Source organism: Panthera onca, chromosome A2 (genome assembly GCF_046562875.1).
Source record: "Panthera onca isolate mPanOnc1 chromosome A2, mPanOnc1 haplotype 2, whole genome shotgun sequence".
NCBI lineage: Eukaryota > Metazoa > Chordata > Mammalia > Carnivora > Felidae > Panthera > Panthera onca.
In genome coordinates, this window is record NC_138340.1 from 156,016,273 (window position 1) to 156,038,825 (window position 22,553).

General features: G+C 41.0%; 1 protein-coding gene across 1 annotated transcript in view; it reads left to right on the forward strand.

The window, feature by feature from the left end:
* MGAM (maltase-glucoamylase) overlaps positions 1 to 22,553 on the forward strand; it is a 91,416-nt gene that overhangs the window by 11,178 nt on the left and 57,685 nt on the right. The window contains exons 2-10 of the mRNA XM_078438467.2: positions 4,014 to 4,140; positions 5,737 to 5,834; positions 13,251 to 13,371; positions 14,609 to 14,718; positions 15,272 to 15,423; positions 16,015 to 16,186; positions 18,410 to 18,509; positions 20,627 to 20,739; positions 21,279 to 21,404. Coding sequence (XP_078294593.2) covers positions 4,014 to 4,140; positions 5,737 to 5,834; positions 13,251 to 13,371; positions 14,609 to 14,718; positions 15,272 to 15,423; positions 16,015 to 16,186; positions 18,410 to 18,509; positions 20,627 to 20,739; positions 21,279 to 21,404 — 1,119 coding nt within the window. The remainder of the gene's footprint in view (positions 1 to 4,013; positions 4,141 to 5,736; positions 5,835 to 13,250; positions 13,372 to 14,608; positions 14,719 to 15,271; positions 15,424 to 16,014; positions 16,187 to 18,409; positions 18,510 to 20,626; positions 20,740 to 21,278; positions 21,405 to 22,553) is intronic.

Sequence of the window (22,553 nt, forward strand, 5' to 3'; positions counted from 1 at the left end):
TAGCCTGGTCATTCTCATGTGTCAGTATTGTTGCAAATATAGAATGCAACATCCTGAGTAGGATGTTGCTGTCTTAGGTCAACAGATAGGATATTGCTGTGGTTCTCAAAACTTAGCTCAGCTAATGGCATGAAATGTCAAGCTTTCCCTTTCAAAGACAGCAAACATTATCTAATAAAATGCCATTGGAATTTTACACAAGTGGCCAAAAGATACGACTTAGTTAGTGTTCAAGAGAGAATAACAAGAGAATAGTAGTAGCGGGTCAGAAGAAGGAGGTGGTAAATGCAGTGGCATCTGGGGTAACCCTGGGAAGAACGTGGAGTGGGTGACCGGGGAGTTATGTTCCTTGCTACTGATGCCACAGCTCAAGCCAGAATGAAAATTGTCCTTCACAAGGGACAAAGTCCCACAATGGAGGCACCGAGGGAAATTTCTAGAAAGGACTGCCTGCAAGGCATAATCCTCATCTGAACATGCACATGGTGTTTAGCTCCATGTCAGGAAAAAACCTTAAACGTGGTCTGTGCATTTCTGGTCTAAGGGAACCTGCTCAGAGACCCAGTGACAGTGCCAGTCATGGTGGTTCCTGCTTTAACAACTGCAAGTTCTTCCTTCCTTTAGTTCCTGTTTCTTTGTCAACATACTCTTAAGAATGTGGTATTTTATTTTTTATTTATTTTTATTATTATTTTTTAAATATATGAAATTTATTGTCAAATTGGTTTCCATACAACACCCAGTGCTCATCCCAAAAGATGCCCTCTTCAATACCCATCACCCAGCCTCCCCTCCCTCCCACCCCCCATCAGCCCTCAGTTTTTTCTCATTTTTTAAGAGTCTCTTATGCTTTGGCTCTCTCCCAGTCTAACCTCTCTCTTTTTTTTTTTTCCTTCTCCTCCCCCATGGGTTCCTGTTAAGTTTCTCAGGATCCACATAAGAGTGAACACATATGGTATCTGTCTTTCTCTGTATGGCTTATTTCACTTAGCATCATACTCTCCACTTCCATCCACGTTGCTACAAAGGGCCATATTTCGTTCTTTCCCATTGCCACATAGTACTCCATTGTGTATATAAACCACAATTTCTTTATCCATTCATCAGTTGATGGACATTTAGGCTCTTTCCATAATTTGGCTATTGTTGAGAGTGCTGCTCTAAACATTGGGGTACAAGTGCCCCTATGCATCAGTACTCCTGTATCCCTTGGGTAAATTCTTAGCAGTGCTACTGCTGGGTCATAGGGTAGGTGGTATTTTATTTTTTATTAGGACATTTGCCATGTTGCTGGGCTCCATATCTGGACCGATGGCGTCAGTATCCATCCCGAGAGCAGTTCAGCTGCTCTCAGGGCACAGGTCTCCCTTTATCTTCCACTGGTATGACAAGGTTGAATGAGTGAGGATGACTTTGCCTAGTCCTCCCTTATTAGTGAGAGGATATTTCAAAGCCTACTTTATGCTCGACCTCTGAAGATGAAGGATTTAGAGTTTGAATTCTATGAATCTTTAAGACACAAATTCTGACTTAAAATACTGTCCATAATTAGTGCCCCAACAAGACCAGCTTCATGGTTGTCTCCAGCATGTAGTTTGTTTGGTAGGAAGCACTGAACTGGGGATCACAAGCTGCTGCCTCAGACTCCACAGAGGGAGGGTACCATCTGTGCGGGAAGTTCTCTGGTAGGAAGTTCTGGAAGTTAGATGTATTGAGGAGAAGGACACTCAGTTCCAAGACAGCTTACAGTGGCCATCAGTTGATAGGTATCAAGTCCTTTACAGTCTGGAAGGCAGTACCTTGAGTCGAATCTGATGGAGATCAAGAGTGGATTGGAAGAAGGGGACAGGAACAGGTTGAAGTGAGTTTTGAAGATCGAGGTTGTGGTAAGCTCAAGAATATTCTATTCATGAGGGACCCACCAAGAGCTGCCAGGATAGGTACAGTAGCCACAGAGAACTACATTCAGCTGTTTGGAAAATTTGGTTCTAGTCCTTGCCCATGTGACTCTGAACAAGGCGCTTTGCTTACTGTGCCTTAGTTTATTTATGCATAAAACGAAGGGGCTTGAGTAGCTATTGGCTCCACTTCTAGTTTTTAACTTCATGGACACCATTTCTTAATAGAGTTTGCCTAATAAAATGTGTTTATTACAGTTTATAAGCCTATAATAAGGTCACTGTTTCTGAAACATACTTGCATATCAGAATTATCTGTGGAGTTGTTTTTTTGTTTTTTTTTTTTTTAAATCAGGTATCTAGGCCTTAACCCCAGAGATTCCAAATGCTGAACATCTGCTTTAAACTGCTGGGCAAAATATTTTAATCCCTAGTGAGGATTTATAACAACTTTAGGCATAGGTAAATGTGTTCTTTCTGTATTTGTTTGAAATTGACCATTCTCCCTGGGAATTCAGAGATAGCCACCTGGTCAGGATGACCCATCAGTTATATTCAGTTGTAGAATTCAACAGCTCTCATCCAAACTGTGGTTTCTAAATATTGTTCCCACTGAAAAGAACAAAGCCTCTTCAGAGACATTTGATTTGAGATTGGGGGCAGGAAATGTGCAAAATGAGCCTAGGTCATCAGTTATAACAGAGACAAGGAAACTATTAAAGACTACCAGCAACCAACTTGAAGAGACTCCCACTGGGTAAAGATGAGGCAAAATGAGCATTAATGATAATAATATCAATGTGTTAGTATAGATGTGTTTCAATCCATGAGTTCATAAAAATATTGGACAAATATTCTCACTGGTCCTCTTTGGAGGTTGCTAGGGCAACAACTCCTTCTGAAAGCCAGGAAATAGAGTCAAATGTTGATACTACCTCTCCTATATGCACTGAACCTTTATGATCCAAGTAATAGATGAGGGGAAATTTCTCTCTACAGTAATATTTTATCCAGTACATAAAGAATGGTAGAATTATAGTATCGCTGTCACAACTAATCGAATAATGGATCTAAGAAATGCTCGCCAATGGCTATTAATATGACAAAAGGAGAATCTGCTAGATTTTATGTGTCTCCTGCTGTGAGCCATTCTTGCCAGAAAATCAAACCTGTATCTGGTCAAAACTCTAAATCTGATCATTAATTTACAGGAAATATAAGAGTAGAGAAACTGTTAGTTTACGGATGCAATCTATAAAATCCAGATTGTGGGGAAATCAACAGAACAAACCTGTTGATTAAAAAACGTTTAACAGACACAAACCAATTACAATATATAAATCTTGCTTGCATCCTGATGAAAGTAGAACAAATTATAAAATATCACACAAGGAAGGAAATTTCAACATTGACTAGATATTTGCTGATTAAGGAATTATTTTTTAAATATTTTTGGTATAACAACAGTAAGTTATTTGGCTTTCATGAAATTTATTTGTAATGCTTAAATATTAAAGAAAAAAATTTTAAGTAATCTCTACACCCATCATGGGGCTCAAACTCACAACTCCGAGATCAAGAGTCTCACGTGCCACCAACTGAGCCAGCCAGGTGCCCCAATACTTAGATATTTTCAGATTAAAAGCCATCTAAGTAAGATTTGCTTCAAAATAATCCTAAGTTAGGGAGAGAAGTAACTGGAAATAAAAGACAAAATGAGATTGGCCATGATTTGATCATTTTTTTTAACATTTATTTATTTTTGAGACAGAGACAGAGCATGAGTGGGGGAGGGGCAGAGAGAGAGAGGGAGACACAGAATCCGAAGCAGGTTCCAGGCTCAGAGCTGTCAGCACAGAGCCTGATGCGGGGCTTAAACTCCATGAACTGGGAGATCATGACCTGAGCCGAAGTCAGACACTTAACCAACTGAGCCACCCAGGAGCCCCTGAATTGGTCATTTTTAATCCAGGTGATGGGTACATCCATAAGGGTTTGTGAGTTACTCATATTATTTATGTTAGATTTAGATTTGAGCTTTGCCATTAAAAAATTACCAGGTGTAAATTAAATAAAACTCAAATCTTAAATTCCCCCCTCTCCTTATTTTTGTAGATGGCAAGAAAGAAGTTGAAATATTTCACGAGTTTGGAGCTTATGCTCAGTGTTCTTCTGCTTGTGGTGTTTATCATCACTATTCCTCTGTTTGTGCTTTCAGCCATGGATTCTTCAGAATCTAAAGGTAACAAGGAACTCTGGTGTTCTCCCTCCGTGCGTTCGTTGCCCTTGTCAGAGCAGTAACCTCATAAATGGCAGGGAAGTGATGCTCTCCTATACACTGGTGTGAGTATGTGTGAGTGTGTGAGTTTGTGTGTGTGTAGGGGGAGGGGGATGTGATATGTGCCTCAGTGAGTCCCTGACTGAAACTGTGGCAGCCACTTAGGTATTCTCTGTAGGCCTAAGGTGATACTTTTATTTCCCAGTTAACGCAGTGCAGGATTCCACAGCTGACTCTTGAAATAAATTTACTGAATTGCATTGAATAATTCTAACTTTGTTAACAATATTAATTAACCCTTATTAACTAATTACCCCTTATGTGCAAGGCAATCGGGTAAGTATATAATCAATTAAAATATTTTAGGCCAAAGTTCTGTTCTTTAAAAAATAACAACTACCAGAGTTATTTAACTAAAAGTTTATTGAGCTGTCTTACTCTGAAAGAGGGGCTGGAGTGTGCTGAGTGGTTCATCTAGGAACAGCTTCTATGAACCAAGTGATGAAAGGTTAGTCTGTGGCTAGAAGACTTCTCTGCCCCTCCTACCTCCATCCCAGCCCTGACAATTTCTACTTTTGTGGGGAGTTAGAGCAAATGATCTCAAAGGTTGCTCAACTCTTAAGATCCTATGATCTCGAAGATGGAACCAAAATCCTTATGCAGAAACTGGCACAAATATGGAGTTCTCTTAATCCACCACTTTTGAATTGGAAAAGAAATGAAAGCTAATGGAAAGCCTCACTGTTTTGTCTTAATGTCCTTATTAACATTGTAGTGACCTACATAAATCTGACTTCCTTATTTTAGAATGCAATAAATGTGTCTTTTTTTATTTGACTGAGTTTTAAATCTGAATCAAGGTACTTGGGCAGATCCTAACTGCCAGTTTTTAGACTGGTGGCCTCCCTTTACATTTTTTGTCATAGGAGGCTTTTATATTTACATAAGTATGTCACCACTCAGAAGTATTCTATGTTGAGGGAATGAACGCCCATTGACTGAACCACCAGAATTGAGGTTATGATGATTAGGGCAGTGACATTCAAGACAACCACATACACTGGACATGTCCTGTGTGCAAACCTATTGTGAACCAGCCGCTGGGGGTGAAAATAAAGGACCAGAGCAGTCTGCAGATGTTTCTCTTCAGGGGCAGATACTTAATACTTTAGATTTTTCAGGCCATACGGTCTCTGCCAAAACTACTTAATTTTGCCATGGTAGCACAAAAGCAGATAGAGATGATACATTAAAAAAATGGGTGTGGCTGTGTTCCAGCAATACTTTATTTAAAAATCAGGCTGTGACCTGATTTGGCCCACAAGCTATAGTCTCCTGACCCCCAGACTGCAGAAGGTGGATTTGGTTCTTAGTAAATACAGTCGGCTAGAACAAAATGAAGCTTTCTAAAGTGAAAGTGTACATTTCAAGGACATCAGCGTGAAGCCCAATCAGCGGAGTTCATACCATTGGAGGCGTTGAGAACTGTGACGATACCGAATGCCTGTGATATTAGTTCTGTCTGATGGGCATTTTATATTTGTTTGTGGGATATCCCAGATCCTGAGACAACGAGTACCACCCCGGGTTCTGCTGAGTGCCCATTGGTCATTGAAGTGGAACGGATAAACTGCATCCCTGACCAGCCACCAACAAAGGTTTGAATTATGGATCTTGTTTGCACTTAAGAGTTTATGCCAGTGGGTAGTTTCTGCTGTTGTTTATTTTTGTTGTTTTGTTTGTTCGTTATCTGTGTGTCGCTCCCAGAGAATTGCTTACATTGTAGCTACTGGTGCCTCAGGCAAACGAATCCTGTATCCATGCTTGTATGGCCGTACAGCTTTGGGAAAAGAAGAGCTAGAAGATTCCTTTGTGTTGACAGATTAAGTTAAATATGAATTTCAGATAAGCCATGAATGCATTTTTAGTATAAGGATGTCCCATGCAACATTTGGGACTTATTTATACTAAAAATCGGTTTGTCTTTTTTCTGGGCAGCACTGCTTGGTCACTGGTTCTCTCTCTCTCTCTTACTGCCTCTGTTTCTCGCCTTTCCTCTGTCTCTCTTTCTCCTGTCATGATTCCGAAAGGTTATCTAGGATCTACAATAAAAAGTCATACACATGCGTAAAACATTATTTAAAATAAGGACCAAGTTTTAAGAGCCATGTTTGGGATGGATGAAAACAAATACCAGGGTAAGATAGTGCTGACATCTCGGTATTTACCTTGGGGCAGTATTTCTTGATCATCTGCTGAAGTCCTGTTGAATATTATGATTATAAAATTCATTGTATGCACTGCGTCAGTCGCTTTTCACATTGAGAATGAATGACAGCCAAATGCAGCCATCTGAGTGAAGTCCACTGATGTCAAACGGCACATTTGTATCGGGCACAGATAGGATGCCCGCTGCATGTGATGCCTGGGCATGTGGCACTCTCACGTGTGTCTGTCCAGCCATCCTGTTGTTTGTATACTGGGCTAATCTGTGATGCTCTTGAGAATGGCTGTTTTGGTTTATCTGAAGGTCCTAGTACCAAAAGACATTTTTCTTTTCTATTTTTTTTCTCTCACACTTCTGGAGGCTAGAAGTCCCAAGTCAAGATGCTGGCAAGGTTGGTTCCTTTTGAGGGCTCTCAGGAAGAAGCTGTCCGTGCCTCTCTCCTAGCCTCTGGTGGTGGTGGTCAATCCTTAGCACTCTTTGGCTTGTAGCTACATCACTCCAATTCTGTCTCTGTCTTCACATGGCTTCTCCCTGTGTGCGTGTCTGTGCTCAAATTTCCCATTTCAAAAATACTTGGCATATTGGATTAAGAGCTTAATCTACTCCAATATGATCTCACCTTAACTAATTACATCCGCAACAATCCTATTTCCAAATAAGGTCACAAGATGAAGTAGTAAGGATCAGGACTCCAACGTGTCTTTTTTGGCAACATAATTCAGCCTATAACATGGCAAAGTCACGTACATGGGAACTATGGAAAGTGGGAATTGTTACAACTTGAGCCTTTGGTGTTGACTGACTGACTGGGCGTAGATGCTGAGTCAGTGAGAAGCAACACAGCATAGAAACCGACGAGATCAGCCATGAGATGTGATGGACTGGGGTTGAGGGGAGGGGGAAGTTAAGGCAGAGAAGGGAACCAGAGCCGGATAAGTAGCTTGGCCTAGAGAAGATGTCTAAGATTGGAGCGGAGTGATGGGGTAAAACTAGTCAGGAAGTCCAGATGCTGTGTTGAAGGCAAGAGAGAGATCCAATCTGGTAGATAGCTCAGGATCAGGACATCCCCTGGACAGGACAATGCAATGTTCTGACCAGCTGTCACAGCACTGAAGGGCAGCAGCCTGGACAGCAAGCCTGCTAAGGTAGGAAATAATTCCAGTTAGGCCAACCTCCCTTAACAAGACTATCATAGTGTTCAGTCCCCTTCATCTGGCATCTTGCCCTGGCTGAAATGACCTTGACCTTCTCTTGGATTAGAGAAGAGAGTTGCCTGCTGGGAGTAGGAAGAAATGAAGCTGAACAGGAAAGGCTGATTTAAATTTTAGAAGACCTTGGAACTCAGATAGAGGAAGTTGAGTTTTGACGTGATACACAGCAGCGGGGAGCCACGAACCACTTCAGGCTGAATGGAATCATGTCATGAGAAACAAAGAAAAAAATGTAAAATGCAGGAATAAAGGAAAAAGAAGATATCAGGGATAAAGAAGAACCAGAGCACTCTGGTAGAGGGCCACGTGTCATAAAGTTCAGCATTTGGGTGATAGGTTCAATTAAACTAAATATTTTTCTTTTCATACATTCTTGTTGAAGAGAGAAGCTGCATAAATAAATAACTGGAATATAAAACAACAGATCATAAGATACAAAAGAAATATGATGAGGACCACGGAATAGAAGAGATTATTATAAAGGAGAAGGTGACAATATGGAATTAAAGATGAGTAAGATTTTGACACATGTGGGAGGAAGGCAAAGTGAATTCGAGATAGAAGAGGCATGTAAACAAAGTAACGGAAGAGGAAATTGTGGGGCACACACGTGGCGTATCAAATGGTCCAGTATGGCCGAGATACGGGGTGGGTGCCAGGGAGAAGATAATGCCTGAGACTGGAAGGTAGAGTAGAGCTTGATGAGAGAGGACCATGAATGTGCTGCTTTGTTCATAGGAATGGGAAGTTGTGAGCTAGATAGGCTGCACCTAAGCAGGATGTTTGGCACACTAGGTTCGCAGAAAGTTGACCCACACCCATTCACTCGACCCCGTTACACTGTGCTAGGAGCCTCATTGCTTGGAAGCCCACTAGAAGACGAAGGCCTCCTAAGTCCGTTCCCTCTCCTACAACACCTCAGCTTGTCATTGGTTCTTGAACTTTGGACGTCATTACTGCCTCAGGAATGTTTCTTTGGTGTTTTATTAAAAAAACTTTTAACAAATTCTGGGGTATCAAGATCATAGCTCAATAAAATAGACTTTGCTTTTTTCTATATATTGTGCTCAACCAAATTAATCCATGACCTTGGCATTCATTCCTTGGCCCACTCCTCTTTAGCTCAGCTGGAGAAAAATGCTCTGGGAGTATTTTCAATGGTCTGTTTTTTCATAGGAGGTATATCTTTGGTATTTTGTTGGATGTTTTAAGTATCCTCGTGACGATATGCTGCTCTGCACTGTTGTTGACAGGCCGAGTCTATGGATAATGATGTATTTGTATAATGTACAAATTAAAGGGAAGTATATGGCTGTATGGAGGAAAGAAATTATGAAATTATGAATATGACACCAGACTAGCAGAAGTTTCCAGTGTTGAGGCCATTGCTGTACCATTTTATCGCTCCTATCTCTTTCTCTCCCCCAGGGTTACTTATAAAGAACTAATAGTAGATTTCCCTTCAGATGATTCTTTGTTGTAGACCCCCTTGTTTCTCACTCCCAATAACGAGAGGGAATCCTATGCATCTATTTGTGAAACCACATGAAGTACTCTTGGGAGACATTTTGGGAGAGAATGAGCTCCAGGAGACCCATCCGTGAGTCTCAGAGGAAAAAAAATACTACCTAGTCAGTATTATGTCTGGAAATCATGATAATTTAGCTTTATTCTTTTTTTTTTTTAATTCTTTTATGTTTATGTTTGAGAGAGAGAGAGACAGAGACAGAGCATGAGCAGGGGATGGGGAAAGAGAGAGAGAGGGAGACACAGAATCTGAAGCAGGCCAGACTCTGAGCTGTCAGCACAGAGCCCAAGGTAGGGCTCGAACCCATGAACCATGAGATCATGACCTGAGCCAAAGTTGGGAGCTTAACTGACTGAGCCACCCAGGTGCCCCTTGGCTTTCTTCTTTTCCATCTTACAAAGTATCTTTTTTTTCTTGGCCTATTGTGTTGTTGAGACCTTCAATATACTTTTAATTCTAGAAGTCACCTATTATTTTTTTTTAAAGGGAATGTTTTTGACATTTTCCCATTTAGTAACATGCTTATTGTAGTTTTTTGATAGATACCCATTATCCAACTGAGGAAGTTACTTTTTACTCCAGTTTGCTAAGAATTTTATCAGGAAGAGCTGGTGAATGTAAATGACTATAAGGTGTACTTTCTTTAATAAGTTATTGTGGTGAATTACAAAAGTGGATTTTCTAATATCAAAAGATCTGTGTATTTCTAGAAGGAACACTACTTGGTCATTACTTAATATATTGCTAAGTTCTGTTTTTAATGCTGTGTGTCCTTTTTCTTTTAGGCTTTTGCATTTGTGTTTATGGATACAGCTGGGCCCTAGTTTTCCTTTTTCTTTCATGTCTCATTTAGGTGTAAAATATCTCCTTCTTTGTTTCTTTTCTTGCTTTTTTTTAAAGACTACTTTTTTATGTTTATTTATTTTTGGGGAGGGGAGGGGCGGGGAGGGGGGCATAGGACCTGAAGTGCAAGCTCTGTGCTGACGGCAGAGAGCCCGATGTGGGGCTCAAACTCACAAACTGTGAGATCATGACCTGAGCCAAAGTCAGATGCTCAACTGACGGAGCCACCTGGGTGCTCCATTCGTTCACTCTTTTAATTGTTAAGAAACATCGAGGTTGGGGGAGACCTCAGTGAGGACTTGGGTAGAGCAGAGCTTGATCAGGTCTTCAACAGTCCTCAGCATCTGGTTTCTCACCATCTCTGAGTCAACCTCAGTTCTCTTTGTGTTGGTGCAGGAGCCTGTATATATCCATCATGTAAAAAGTAAACTAAGTGGAAACATCTTTCCTTTTTTTGTGTACTTTGTCCATTAATTACTGAGGAGCCTCTTTAAAAATATTCCATTTTGTACTATCTTCTTCAGTTTTGCCTCGTTAGAGTCTTTAAAACCTTTCTGTACATATGTTCTGTAAATATGTGAAAAAAACTTCAGCGCATATCAAGTTTGTGATGTCATATCTCCCTGGAGCCTTTTGTCATTATTTAGTGACTCTGTCTCCCTAATGGTGCAATTTTACTTGAGGCCTATTTGTCAGGTGTTGCTAAAGTGACACTAGCTTTTGGGTAGCATCCTACTCACATAACCTATTTCTGCCTCTTTTATGTACTTTTGTGAGCTTAAATTTTAGGTGTGGCATTTCAGCTGAATTGATTTCTAAGCAGTCATCGCTGAATTTATTTCTGTAAATTTAATCTGTTTTTGTCTTTTAAGTTAAGTTTTTAAAGCACATGATATTTGACCTAACCCATTTTTTCCTAAGGTCTCATTTTGTGTTTTGCATTGGTTCTGTTTCTCTATGTCCTGCTCCCTACCCGTTCCCTACCCCACCCCCCACCTGCGTGTTTTCTTTCCTTAGTTTTTGCATCGAGGATTTTTTCCCCTGAGCTTTTAATTCTGTATTGGAAGTTACACGTGTTTTATTATTTTGTCAGTGCCTCTTAAACTTAAATCCTCACATCCAACTTAAAGGACGTTCGTGTCTTTGATCTAATTCTTCTTTTTAGGGTTTTTCAATCCTATTCACATCATCAGTTTTCATAGCTTCTCTTTACAACTATTTTCCTAGGTTTCACATCCTTTCTACTTTCTTATTTATGTGCATCAGGCTTCTCTTTCTGCTTCTCGTGACTGCTTGGTTCCACTGCAGGAACTGCTGTTTTCAAGTTGGCCAACAGAGACTGTTCACTTTTCTGGCTACTGCAGCCAATTCTTTGATCTTTACCCTTTCCAGTTCAATGAAGACATTAAGTGCTGGGAAGCATGCAAAAACCATTCTGTTTAACGCCCTTTTCAGCACCTTTCTCTTTTCCTGATGCACCGAGGCTTCATCTGAGTTGACTTGGAAAGGAAAAAACAAAAAAAACTATTGATGGAAGTTGGGTTTGCAGTGACCCCGATCCCATAGCATACTGTCTGCAGATAGACAGTTTTCCCTTCCTTAAATTGGTATCCACATAAAAATAAGCATGGGGGCTCCTGGGTGGCTCAGTTGGTTAAGCATCCAACTTCTGCTAAGGTTATGATCTCGTGGTTCATGGGTTCAAGCCCTGAGTTGGGCTCTCTGTGGTCAGCGTAGAGCTCACTTCGGACCCTCCGTCTCCCTCTCTCTGCCCCTCCCCCACACTCTGTCTTTCTCTCAAAAGTAAATAAATACACTTAAAAAATTAGCATGTGATTAGATCTAATTGTTCATATATCTAAGCAAGTGCTTTTTGTCTTATCATTTACAAAGCATGGCCATGTTCTCCTGGCAACGTGCTTAACAGAAACTCAACCGGGAGTATAGGAAAAAGGCAACGGATACCAGAGAACTAAGTTTTGGTCCTTGCCTTCTCAATAGCTAACTAAGTAACCTTTGGCAGGTCAGTTCACCTCTGTGAACCTCTGTCTGTCTGAGGTTCTTCATCTGTAAAATCTGTGTAGTGGGATGTATTAGTTATTTATTGCTTTGTGACATTATCCCCAAATTTAATGGCTTAACACAAAAACAATCTTTTCTCACATTTTTTTTATGGTCACAAATCTGGCTTTGATGTAGCTGGGTGCTTTTGGCTCAAAGTCTTTTAGAAGACTGCAATCAAGGTGTCTGCTGGGGCTGTGGTGTAATACTTTTCAGGTTCATTCATGTGATTGTTGGCAGGATTGAGATCCTCCAGTGTTGCTGGATGAGAACCTCAGTTCCTAGCAGGCCATTGGCCAGAGACCTCCCTTAGTTCCTTCCCATATGGTTCCATCCACAATACGTCTCGCCTCCCCAGAGTGAGGGCTCCAGTAGAGCAAGGGAAAGAGAGCAAGCAAGACAGGAGACATCATCTTTCTGTAATCTAATATTAGAAGCAATATCCCATTATTTTTGTGTTATTCTATTAGTTACAAGTCACTAGGTCTAGTTCACACTCAAGAGGAAGAGGTTTCTTTGTACTTGTTTATAGTTAACTTGGTTGCTTCTCTCAAATAAATTAGTTGAAGTGAGAAAGGGATTGCATTCATTTTAGTCTCCACTGGATTCTGTCTTTAATTGTGGTATAAGGCAGGCACTTTTCTTAACTAAAAATTAGACTGTATTTGGGTTTCAAGGAACAATTACTTTCTACCTTTGGGGACGTAGAGAGATTATCTATCTATCTATCTATCTATTATCTATCTTTCCATCCATATACATCACACACACACACACACACACACACACACACAATAGATGTGTTTAAAAGTCAAAGAAAACTGATTTGATTTCAAAGCTTCTGAATAAAGCAAGGTCCTTTTTCTGAAAAAACAAAACCAGTATAAATGAAGCTTCATTTGTAATTTTGGGTTACTGGTGATATATCTATATTGTAGTTTAGGATATTTAAATAAATTTATCAATTTTGTTGTGATGGCAGATATGGGACTGCATTGCATTCCCTATATCATTATATAATAACACTAGCAGGATAGGACATTGGCCATAAAAATTAGTCTTTGAGTACAAGGTGTGCATTGACTGAGATATGGCACAATGTCTCTAAATATCATTGTAAAGCGAGGTTAATGATACCACAAGCTGAAATTTTATTTGTAAGTGATAATGTTCTATAAATTACTTGACAAATCTCTTATTTTAGGCCACATGTGATCAGCGTGGGTGCTGCTGGAGACCGCAGGGGACCATAAGCATGCCCTGGTGCTACTATTCTAAAAGCCATGGTTATCAAATGGAGGGTGACCTTGTAAAAACAAATGCAGGTAAGCCAGACAATGAGGCAGGAGCTCCAGATCCTCTGAACATTGGCTCTGTTTGCAGCAAAGGAAAGCCTTAGTGGCATGCAGAGTATCACCCTGCACAGCCACGCGACTGCAGGTGACAGAAAGTGGGCACTGCTCTAAGGCAAGGGTGACAATCCCTTTCAGCATCAAGAAAAAAAATCCAATCTTGGGAGTTAGAAGGCATGTTCTATTCCTGGCTCTACCTTTATGTCCCTTGGTAACCTTGTACAAACATTGTGAGCTCTTTGGCCCCCAAGTTTCTAACTTTTAAAGTTTGTTTGTTTGTTTGTTTGTTTGTTTGTTTGTTTGTTTAGAGACAGAGACAGCACGAGTGGGAAGGGGCAGAGAGAGGGAGAGAGAATTCCAAGCAGGCTCCGCACTGCCAGTACAGAGACAGACATAGGGCTTGAAACCATGAACTGCGAGATCATGACCTGAGCCAAAAATCAAGAGTTGGACGCTTAATGGACTAAGCCACCCAGGCGCCCCCAAGTTTCTAACTTTTAAAGAGAGGGGTTTGAACTTAGTAACCTCTGAGACTGCTTACAACTCTAATATAACGTGATTTTGCTGATATGGAAACAATTCCAATTTCATACACATTTTATGTCAATGTCAGTATTTATGAACTAAACACCTTCTCTTCTTTCTCCCACCCTAAAATGTAGGGATACTAATGAACATTCTGGAGGTTAACAGAGGGTGACTACTTTGGGGAGGCTGTTAGCATAAAGGAAGGGGCACGTTGCCCCTCCAAGGCTCTTGGCCTGATGGCCTTTACTAATAAGGTCTCAATTATCACCTGCCTTATCACAGAACATGGGACATGGCATCAGTGTATATGATCACCTGTAATGTAACATGAGAATAACTGAGAATGAACAAAGTATATATATATAAATCGAAGGCCAAGTGTGCAAAGGGTATATGATTAACACAGAATGGCTGATGGACTGATTGAAAGAGAATTAGGCCTTTGCATGGGAGATTTCAAGCAGATTTTGTAAGAGAGGCATGAGTTTTAGAGGGAAGTGACAGTACCCAGATTCACAATCTGGCCCAAGGTAATATGTGCGTATGACAGGTGTATATCTATCTCTTCCCTTTTAAGAAAAAAAGGCCGACAGTCCGTTTGACATAAAGCTTAATTTGTATTAGCTATTGTTTGCTAGTTTACACAGACAGCTATGTAAACCTTTTCCCCTCTACATACTAGGATTCACAGCCCAGTTGGACAGGTTGCCTTCTCCATCCCTGTTTGGAAATGATGTCAACAGTGTCCTTCTCACAGCAGAATACCAGACAGCCAACCGTTTCCACTTTAAGGTTGTGATTTCTTTATTCTTTAAACATCTTTTTGAAATGTTCTTGTTCTCTACCTGATAACCACAGTTACTACAAAATAGGCAATGCTGCTAATGGAGGTTTTTTTCTCTACTGACATTATTCTTACCTAGTACCTATATGTTGAAGGCATCTGTTGCCTTCCTTCAGTGTGACTGCCTCCTGAATATATTTTATAGAGTCAACTGGTAAAACTTGGCTTTCATATATGTGTCCTTGAGACCATGTGAAATGTATTCAGGAGGGAAAAAGGAAAGAATTATCACAGCTGTGCAAACTCTAGAGATAGTCCTTCTCTGTAGACTTACAATGTGTATTTCTACCAAAAGACTAACTTCTGCCCAAGTGTTAACCATTTGACTTGGTAATATAATGGGTACATCTACCTCAGACATAATGCCATTTGGATCAGTTCCTGAGTTCAGTACTGTGAGCATAGACATTGGGGAGCACTGCTGTTGGTAGGGAGGCTTCTATCTTGGAAATACTGAGAAGTTTCCATTTTGACTTTCTTTTCCTTCATGTCTCTGGCCAGTTGACCGACCAGAGCAAGGACAGGTACGAAGTGCCCCATGAACATGTGCAACCCTTCAAAGGAAATGCTGCTTCTCCTTTGACCTATGAGGTTGTTGTCTCCAAACAGCCATTTAGCATCAAAGTGATCAGAAGAAGCAATAATCGTGTCCTGTAAGTTTTGAAAACCTTCTGGGGATCAGAGTAGGAAGGACGGGGGGAGGGAGGTTTGCAAGCCTAAGGAAGAAGGGTACATGCATTTCACATTCCTGAAGGTTGTAAGCCCACTGTTGGTGAACAGACTGTCTCCAAATGTATACTTTTGTCCGCCTTCCTCTCTCCTCCCCCTCCTCCACCTCTTCCTCCTCCTCCTCCCTTCTTTTCTTGTTGTTGTGGTTATTACTAAGCACTTATTATAGGCCAGGCACTGGGCTGTGTCCTTTTTTCCATTTTTCCTGCTGTGTGCTCAGTTTTTCCTCTTTATTTCCCCCTTTCCTCCATCCATCTGACCATGTGTCCACCAGTAACTATTTACGGAACATCTATTATAATGTAAGAATAGTATTTTGGTCACGCAGTAGGGTGTCTAAGGGAAAAAGAAGTCCTGATCTCTTGGCATCTATGGGAAAAAATCACAGAAGGGCAAATGGGGCCAGTTAAATAGGGGATATTGAGTCATCAAAACATAGAGGACACTTTTCTAAGAGGTCGTGTCCTTTCCACTCCACTTGCCCACCTGTCCCTGCATTTTGCATCGACGTCTAGGTTGGACTCAAGCATCGGACCCCTCCTGTTTGCCGATCAGTTCCTGCAGTTCTCCACCCGACTGCCCAGTCCTAACGTGTATGGTCTGGGAGAACAGGTGCACCGACAGTACCGGCATGACATGAATTGGAAGACCTGGTCCATGTTTGCCAGGGACACAATCCCCAATGGGGTAAGCTCTCAGGATGGCCCCCTCTGCACTGAAGGTCATAGACTCATCCTTGACAGTCACTGCTAGCAGTGTAGGATGATAGTTGAGTGAGACTCTGGGGTGAGGCTGTTGAGGTTTGCATTTTGACACTGCCTGCCACTCACCAGTTTTGTGGTTCCGGGCAAGTTACCTGTACAGGTCCTCAGTTTCTCATCTATAAAATGGGGGGAATATACTCCCCTCATAGGGTTGTGATAGGAATTAAAGGAATTTATAGATACAGAGTCTCTAGAACAGTCTGGATAAAGGAGATCATTGAAATGATTGATTAAGTGATTCTTGCTATATAGCATCTCTATTTACCGAAAGAACTCTAAAAACATACGTCGAATTTATTCCATTTAACAGGTGAGAAACTGAGGCTCAGAAATAGCCCAATGTTTAAAAAAAAAGTTTGAAGTAACAAAAATAGGATCTCATCCCTGGCCCATCTAATGGAAAGCCCATGCCCTTGTTCTACCACATGCCTATCAGAAGGACAGAAAAGGTGATGAGTCAAAGCAGCTCATCCATCTGTGAATGACTGGTGATGGTTATCTGATGAAGACCCTCAGATCCTTGCTACTCAAATGGGCATCACCATGTGAGAAATGTGGGCTCTAAGCTCCCTCTTCCATCTATTGAATTAGAATCTGCATTTAGGCGTTACTGGGTGGCTCAGTTGGTTGAGCATCTGACTCTTGATTTAGGCTCAGGTCATGACCCCAGAGTCATGAGATCGAGCCCTGTGTTGGTCTCTGTGCTGAGTGTGGGGCCTGCTTTGGATTCTCTTTCTTCCTCTCTTCCTCTTCCCCCACCTCCCGCCCCCTGCATGTGCACTCTCTCTACCTCTCTCTAAAAAACAAAAAACAAGAAACAAAAAACTGCATTTAACTAACATTCATATATAATTTCTTTCAATTTTTTTTAATGTTTATTTTTGAGAGAGAGAGAAAGAGCACAAGCTGGGGAGGGGCAGAGAGAGAGAGAAAGAGAGAGACCTAGAATCCAAAGCAGGCTCCAGGCTCTGAGCGTCAGCACAGAGCCCAATGCAGGGCTCAAACTCACAAACCACGAGATCATGACCTGAACCAAAGTTGGACACTTAACTGACTGAGCCACCCAGGTGCCCCCGATGTAATTTCTATGCACACCAAGTTTTGAGAACTGCTTTTCTAGAGCAGTGATTTCAAGCATGACTACACATTGGAATCACCTGGAGACATTTAACAAACTCTCCACCCACAGTAACTCTATTTTAACTGGGCTAGGATGCAGCCCAGGTTGAGAACTACTGTTCTAAAGTCTTAGAAAATCAGCTTAAGTTCTCAAGTCTACTGTTCTGAAGACTGGAAGACCAGCTATCTTGAGTAGAGCTCGATATAGTTGTACGTTAGAAAGATGTTTGATTCATATTAAGGCTTGATGGAGCTTTTGCAGATGTGGTTAGGTTAAGCTTCTTTGAGAGAAGAGACCTTTTGAACTACAGCTTCCAAATTCTTGTTCTCCCACATTTTAACAGATATCACAGGCTTTCACATTTCTACTAGGTAAATGGTCATAGCTGGCTCATTCAATAAAAGAACTATAATTCACTTGGCTGATATCAACTAAATGTAGACTTGATATTTTATTTTATTATTATTATTATTTTAATCTTTATTTATTTGTGTGTGAGAGAGAAACAGAGCATGAGTGGGGAGGGGCAGAGAGAGTGGGAGACACAGAATTGGAAGCAGGATCCAGGCTCTGAGATGTCAGCACAGAGCCTAATGTGGGACTCGAACTCGCGACTGTGAAATCATGACCTGAGTGGAAGTTGAATGCTCAACCCACTGAGCCACCCAAGCACCCCTAAACTTGATATTTTAAAGATTTATTTGTTGGGGTGCCTGGGTGGTTGTGAGTTCGAGCCCCGCGTCAGGCTCTGTGCTGACAGCTCAGAGCCTGGAGCCTACTACTTCAGATTCTGTGTCTCCCCCTGTCTCTACCCGTCCTCTGCTCATGCTCTGTGTCTCTCTGTCTCTCAATAATAAATAAACGTTAAAAAAACAAAAATTAAAAAAAAAGATTTGTCTCTTCTTTGACCTTGAGGTCCCTGTCAATTACTCACATGATTAACACTGATTTCTTAGGTCATTTCCAGCCATTTGCGGTTTAGATTGTTAGATGGTAAATTTTTTATTTTTCATTTTCTTTCTGCAGGATGAAACTAACTTGTATGGTACACAGACATTCTTCCTGTGTCTTGAAGATGCTAGCGGATTGTCCTTTGGAGTGTTTCTGATGAATAGCAATGCCATGGGTAAAAAACTAAGGAAATATTCATGAAAGAATGCATAAGAGCAATTTTCAGGCCTGTGATAAGAGCAGTGGAGCCCTTTAGGAATGGCTGAACCACAGCTCAGGGGCTATGTTCTCTGATCGTCTCTTCCCTACTTCATTACCGGTTGTTGTATGGTAGCCACGAATAAGGCTTTCTCTCCTAGCTTATGATTTTCCTGAATCTGGTTGCCTCTTTTGGAATATTTTTCTATTATAGAGTTAGAACAACTAAGCCTATTATTCTATAATCTACTCAGAGGCAGTTTCTACCAATTTGTTCTTTTCCTTCTTTAGACTCATCCAGTATAGTGGTTGATATAAACTCTGGTAGGAAACAGCCAATTGCCCTGGGCCTACGATGACAGTAGCAGGGCCTAACCAGGGAGCTACAACTGGGCAGTGAATATTTCATTTAGATAATCCAAAGATAGCAAGGTGAAGTGGAGTGGCAAGGTCATCCACAGTAAGATCAGTTTGTTTAAGAAAAAACATTGTAACATCATAGGACTCCAAGAAGTCTGCTAGCTTCCCCATCTTTAAAGGTTTAGACTGGATCATTGGTTCCCAACTTTTTTTTCTGCTTGTACCAGTAACAGTGGATCTCAGGGGTCATGAATCAATCACTACATGGGAAGAGGAGATGTGTTAGAATTTTCCAGGGTTGATGGTATTGATCCCTACCCTCTTCTCAACTGAATCAATGGACCGGATAAGAGCTGCTCAAAGCATGGCCCACCGCTCATTCACAAACTGAGTCTAGAAATGGAAAGTAAACATTGCTGTAGCATCCAAGGGCATGCATGAACCCTTTCCTGTTAATTTTCACACTATTTTACAAAAGCATCAGCTTGCAAAGAATTGCAAATTAAAAAGTAAAGCTCTGATCCTTTACTACCGATTGTTTGAGACCCACTCTAGGTGACCTAACATGATTCTAAGATACCTAATAGTCTAAGAATAGACTGAGTTAGTGCAGGGATTGTACAATTATTTCAGGGTGTTGAAAGGAACCAGAAAACAGGTTGAGTGAGGCTTAAAGGGAAAGGTCCCAGGATCCTAGATATTCCATGTGAGTTATTCTTGTGACCGAAGAGTACATTTCAATAGATCTTGAATGTTTTTATTCTTTTATTCCTAAATGCAAACCAAGGCTATGGGGAGACTTTGCCTCTGAGAACAGTGACTGGGGCTTAGAGGGATTTTGAATTTATAATCTCTGACTTTTTTTTTAACTTGGCTTTTGCTTGATGTGAGATTAACTGAGGCTAGTACCTCAGTGTATCTAATTGGGTTCCATAGCTGCAGTGATGATGGGGCATGGGGTGGGAGCAATGTGTTTTGTAGCTGTGAATGTCAGAGAAGAAAAACTTGTCCTCTTGCCCTCATCAGTGTGGTATTTGGGGGCCTGTGAATCAAACTGACAAGAGATGGGCTAGCAAGAGAAAAGACAGTTTATTTACATATGCAACATGGGAATACAGAAGAATGCTCAGCCAAGAGTAACTCAGAGGGGTGTTTAGAACTTGGGGCTTATATTCTACCCTGATACATAAATGGGAGGGGAAGAAAGGACACTTATGAAAAACCAAAAGACTTTTTGGAAAGATAATGAGCCCTTAGTGGGAAGATAGAATATTCTTGTGACGATGTCTGCTTGGGTGTGGTGCCGAAGTTTTGTCTCTCCAGGGGTGGGAATTTATGACAAGCGAGTTATTCTGGAAGCCCTGCTTTTTGGTTGATAAGGGATTTCGGAAACTCAAATGTTTTCAGCTTGAAATAACTTCTGTGCTACAGTGGCTTATCTGGACCCTTTCAAGAAATTGATTGCTTTTTCATGAAAGCCTGAATCCTGACATAGGGAGTGAAGACACTCTAATCACCAATTATTGAGATCTGTTCTCAGAACAAATGCGTTGCCTTTCCCGTGCTGTGAGGGCAGACTCGATCAGCAGAAGTGTGCCTCTTTGTATACAAAATTTGAGGCACTGGATTCACTTTATTAATATTCAGATGATTGAGGATCCTGCAGTCTAAAACTTTGTAATTAAAACTAGAGTAAATTCTAATATTTATTTTTTTCGCTTTTAATCTTGCAAGAGGTTGCCCTCCAGCCCGCCCCAGCTGTCACTTACCGCACCATCGGAGGCATCCTCGACTTCTATGTGTTTTTGGGAAACACTCCAGAGCAAGTTGTTCAAGAATATCTAGAGGTAAACTTATGATATCATGATTATGACTGAGGAAATAAATCCTAAATAGTACAAAGAAAAGTGAATTTAATAGGCAAGCACGAGTCACAAAAAATCTGCTATTATAAGTTGCTGCTGTAAATCTGCAACTATAAATTGACCCTACCTTCAATGATTTATAAAAGGGGCTAGGAAAATAGACTAATATTCTAACATTAGGAAATGGTATCTTGGGAAATGGAATGTGTCTTATGCCACCCAATCAATGCTTACAAAGTTTTGTTTAAAATAGAGCATCTGCGGGGTGCCTGGGTGGCTCAGTCAGTTAAGCACCTGACTCTTGATCTTGGCTCAGGTCATGATCTCATGGTGGTGAGATTGAGCTGTGCATTGGGCTCCCCACTAGGCATGAAGACTACTTGGGATTCTCTCTCTCCCTCTCTTGCTGCCCCTCTCTTGATCCTGTACTTGCTCTCTCTCTCTCTCTCTCTCTCTTAAAATAAATAAAACTTTTAAAAAATAGAGTATTTGCTAACTTTTATTTCACATACTTCTATCAGCTCATTGGACGGCCAGCCCTTCCCTCATACTGGGCACTTGGATTTCATCTCAGTCGGTATGATTATGGAACCCTACAGAGCATGAGAGAAGTCGTGGAGAGAAACCGTGCTGCACAGCTTCCTTATGTAAGTAAGGCTTTAAACATCTTCCAGTAATGAAGGAATTCCCTTGGGGAATAAATAAAACTGTTTATACTGTCTCCCCCTGAATTTTTTTTTAAATATACAATACAAAGATTTTTATCTATTCAGAAGGCTAGACATTTTGTTGGGCTAGCCATTCCTTTAAGGAACTAGTTCTTTTTAGTAGGAAATAGTAGAGACCACAATTTTGGAGTTAGGAGGCAATATGTTTGTCTCTGTTTTTCTTTAAAAAATTTTTTTGATGTTTATTGATATTTGAGAGAGAGAGAGAGTGCGAGCTGGGGAGGGGTAAAGAGAGGGAGACACAGAATCTGAAGCAGGCTCCAGGCTCCGAGCTGTCAGCACAGAGCCTGATGTGGGGGGCTCGAACTCACAAACCATGAGATGGTGACCTGAGCCGAAGTCAGATGCTTAACCAACTGAGCCACCCAGGCACCCCAGTCTCTGTTTTTCTTATAACATTTTATTAGCAAAACTTTCTTATGCTTACTCTATTGACTACATTTATAGAATGTGTTTTTATTTGAATTCTCAAAGGATTTCTTTCCCTAGTTTCAGTGAGCAAAAGTGCATAGTACATACACATGATAATAGCATATTTTTATATTTTGGGTGGTCACATCTGAATGTATCTGGTATATCAGGGAGAGTGAGGTTTTTCAAGAGTGAGGTTTTGCAATGGGAAGAACCCAGTAGTGTCTGGAATAACACTCCTCTCTCCCCAACCCCAGATACATACGTCCTAGAGCAAGAGTCCATTTCATTCCGGGCTCCACTATTTTCATACAGGCCAAATTAGGAAAAAATAGGTGCCAAAGAAAACTTGAATTACGAGAGAAGCAATGAAACAAAATGTGGGGCAGTACAATGAGGGAGACATGGGACAGACAGCCCCTTCTTCCCCCTTGTCTTGTGGATGGCGTAGGATATAGGTATGGATATGTTTTTGATAGCCTTAGTGATTTGTTGTAGTTGTTGTGGCTTGTTTGTTAGAATGGCTTTTAAGGCCAGAGGGCCAGGCAGCAAGGTCAGATGATGCAGTTAACCTGATTCCAGGGGTGGGAGTCAGGTCTTAGGGAAAACAATGGGTCCTCTGTTTTTGAAATTACTATTGGAGGAAAAGCACCTAGA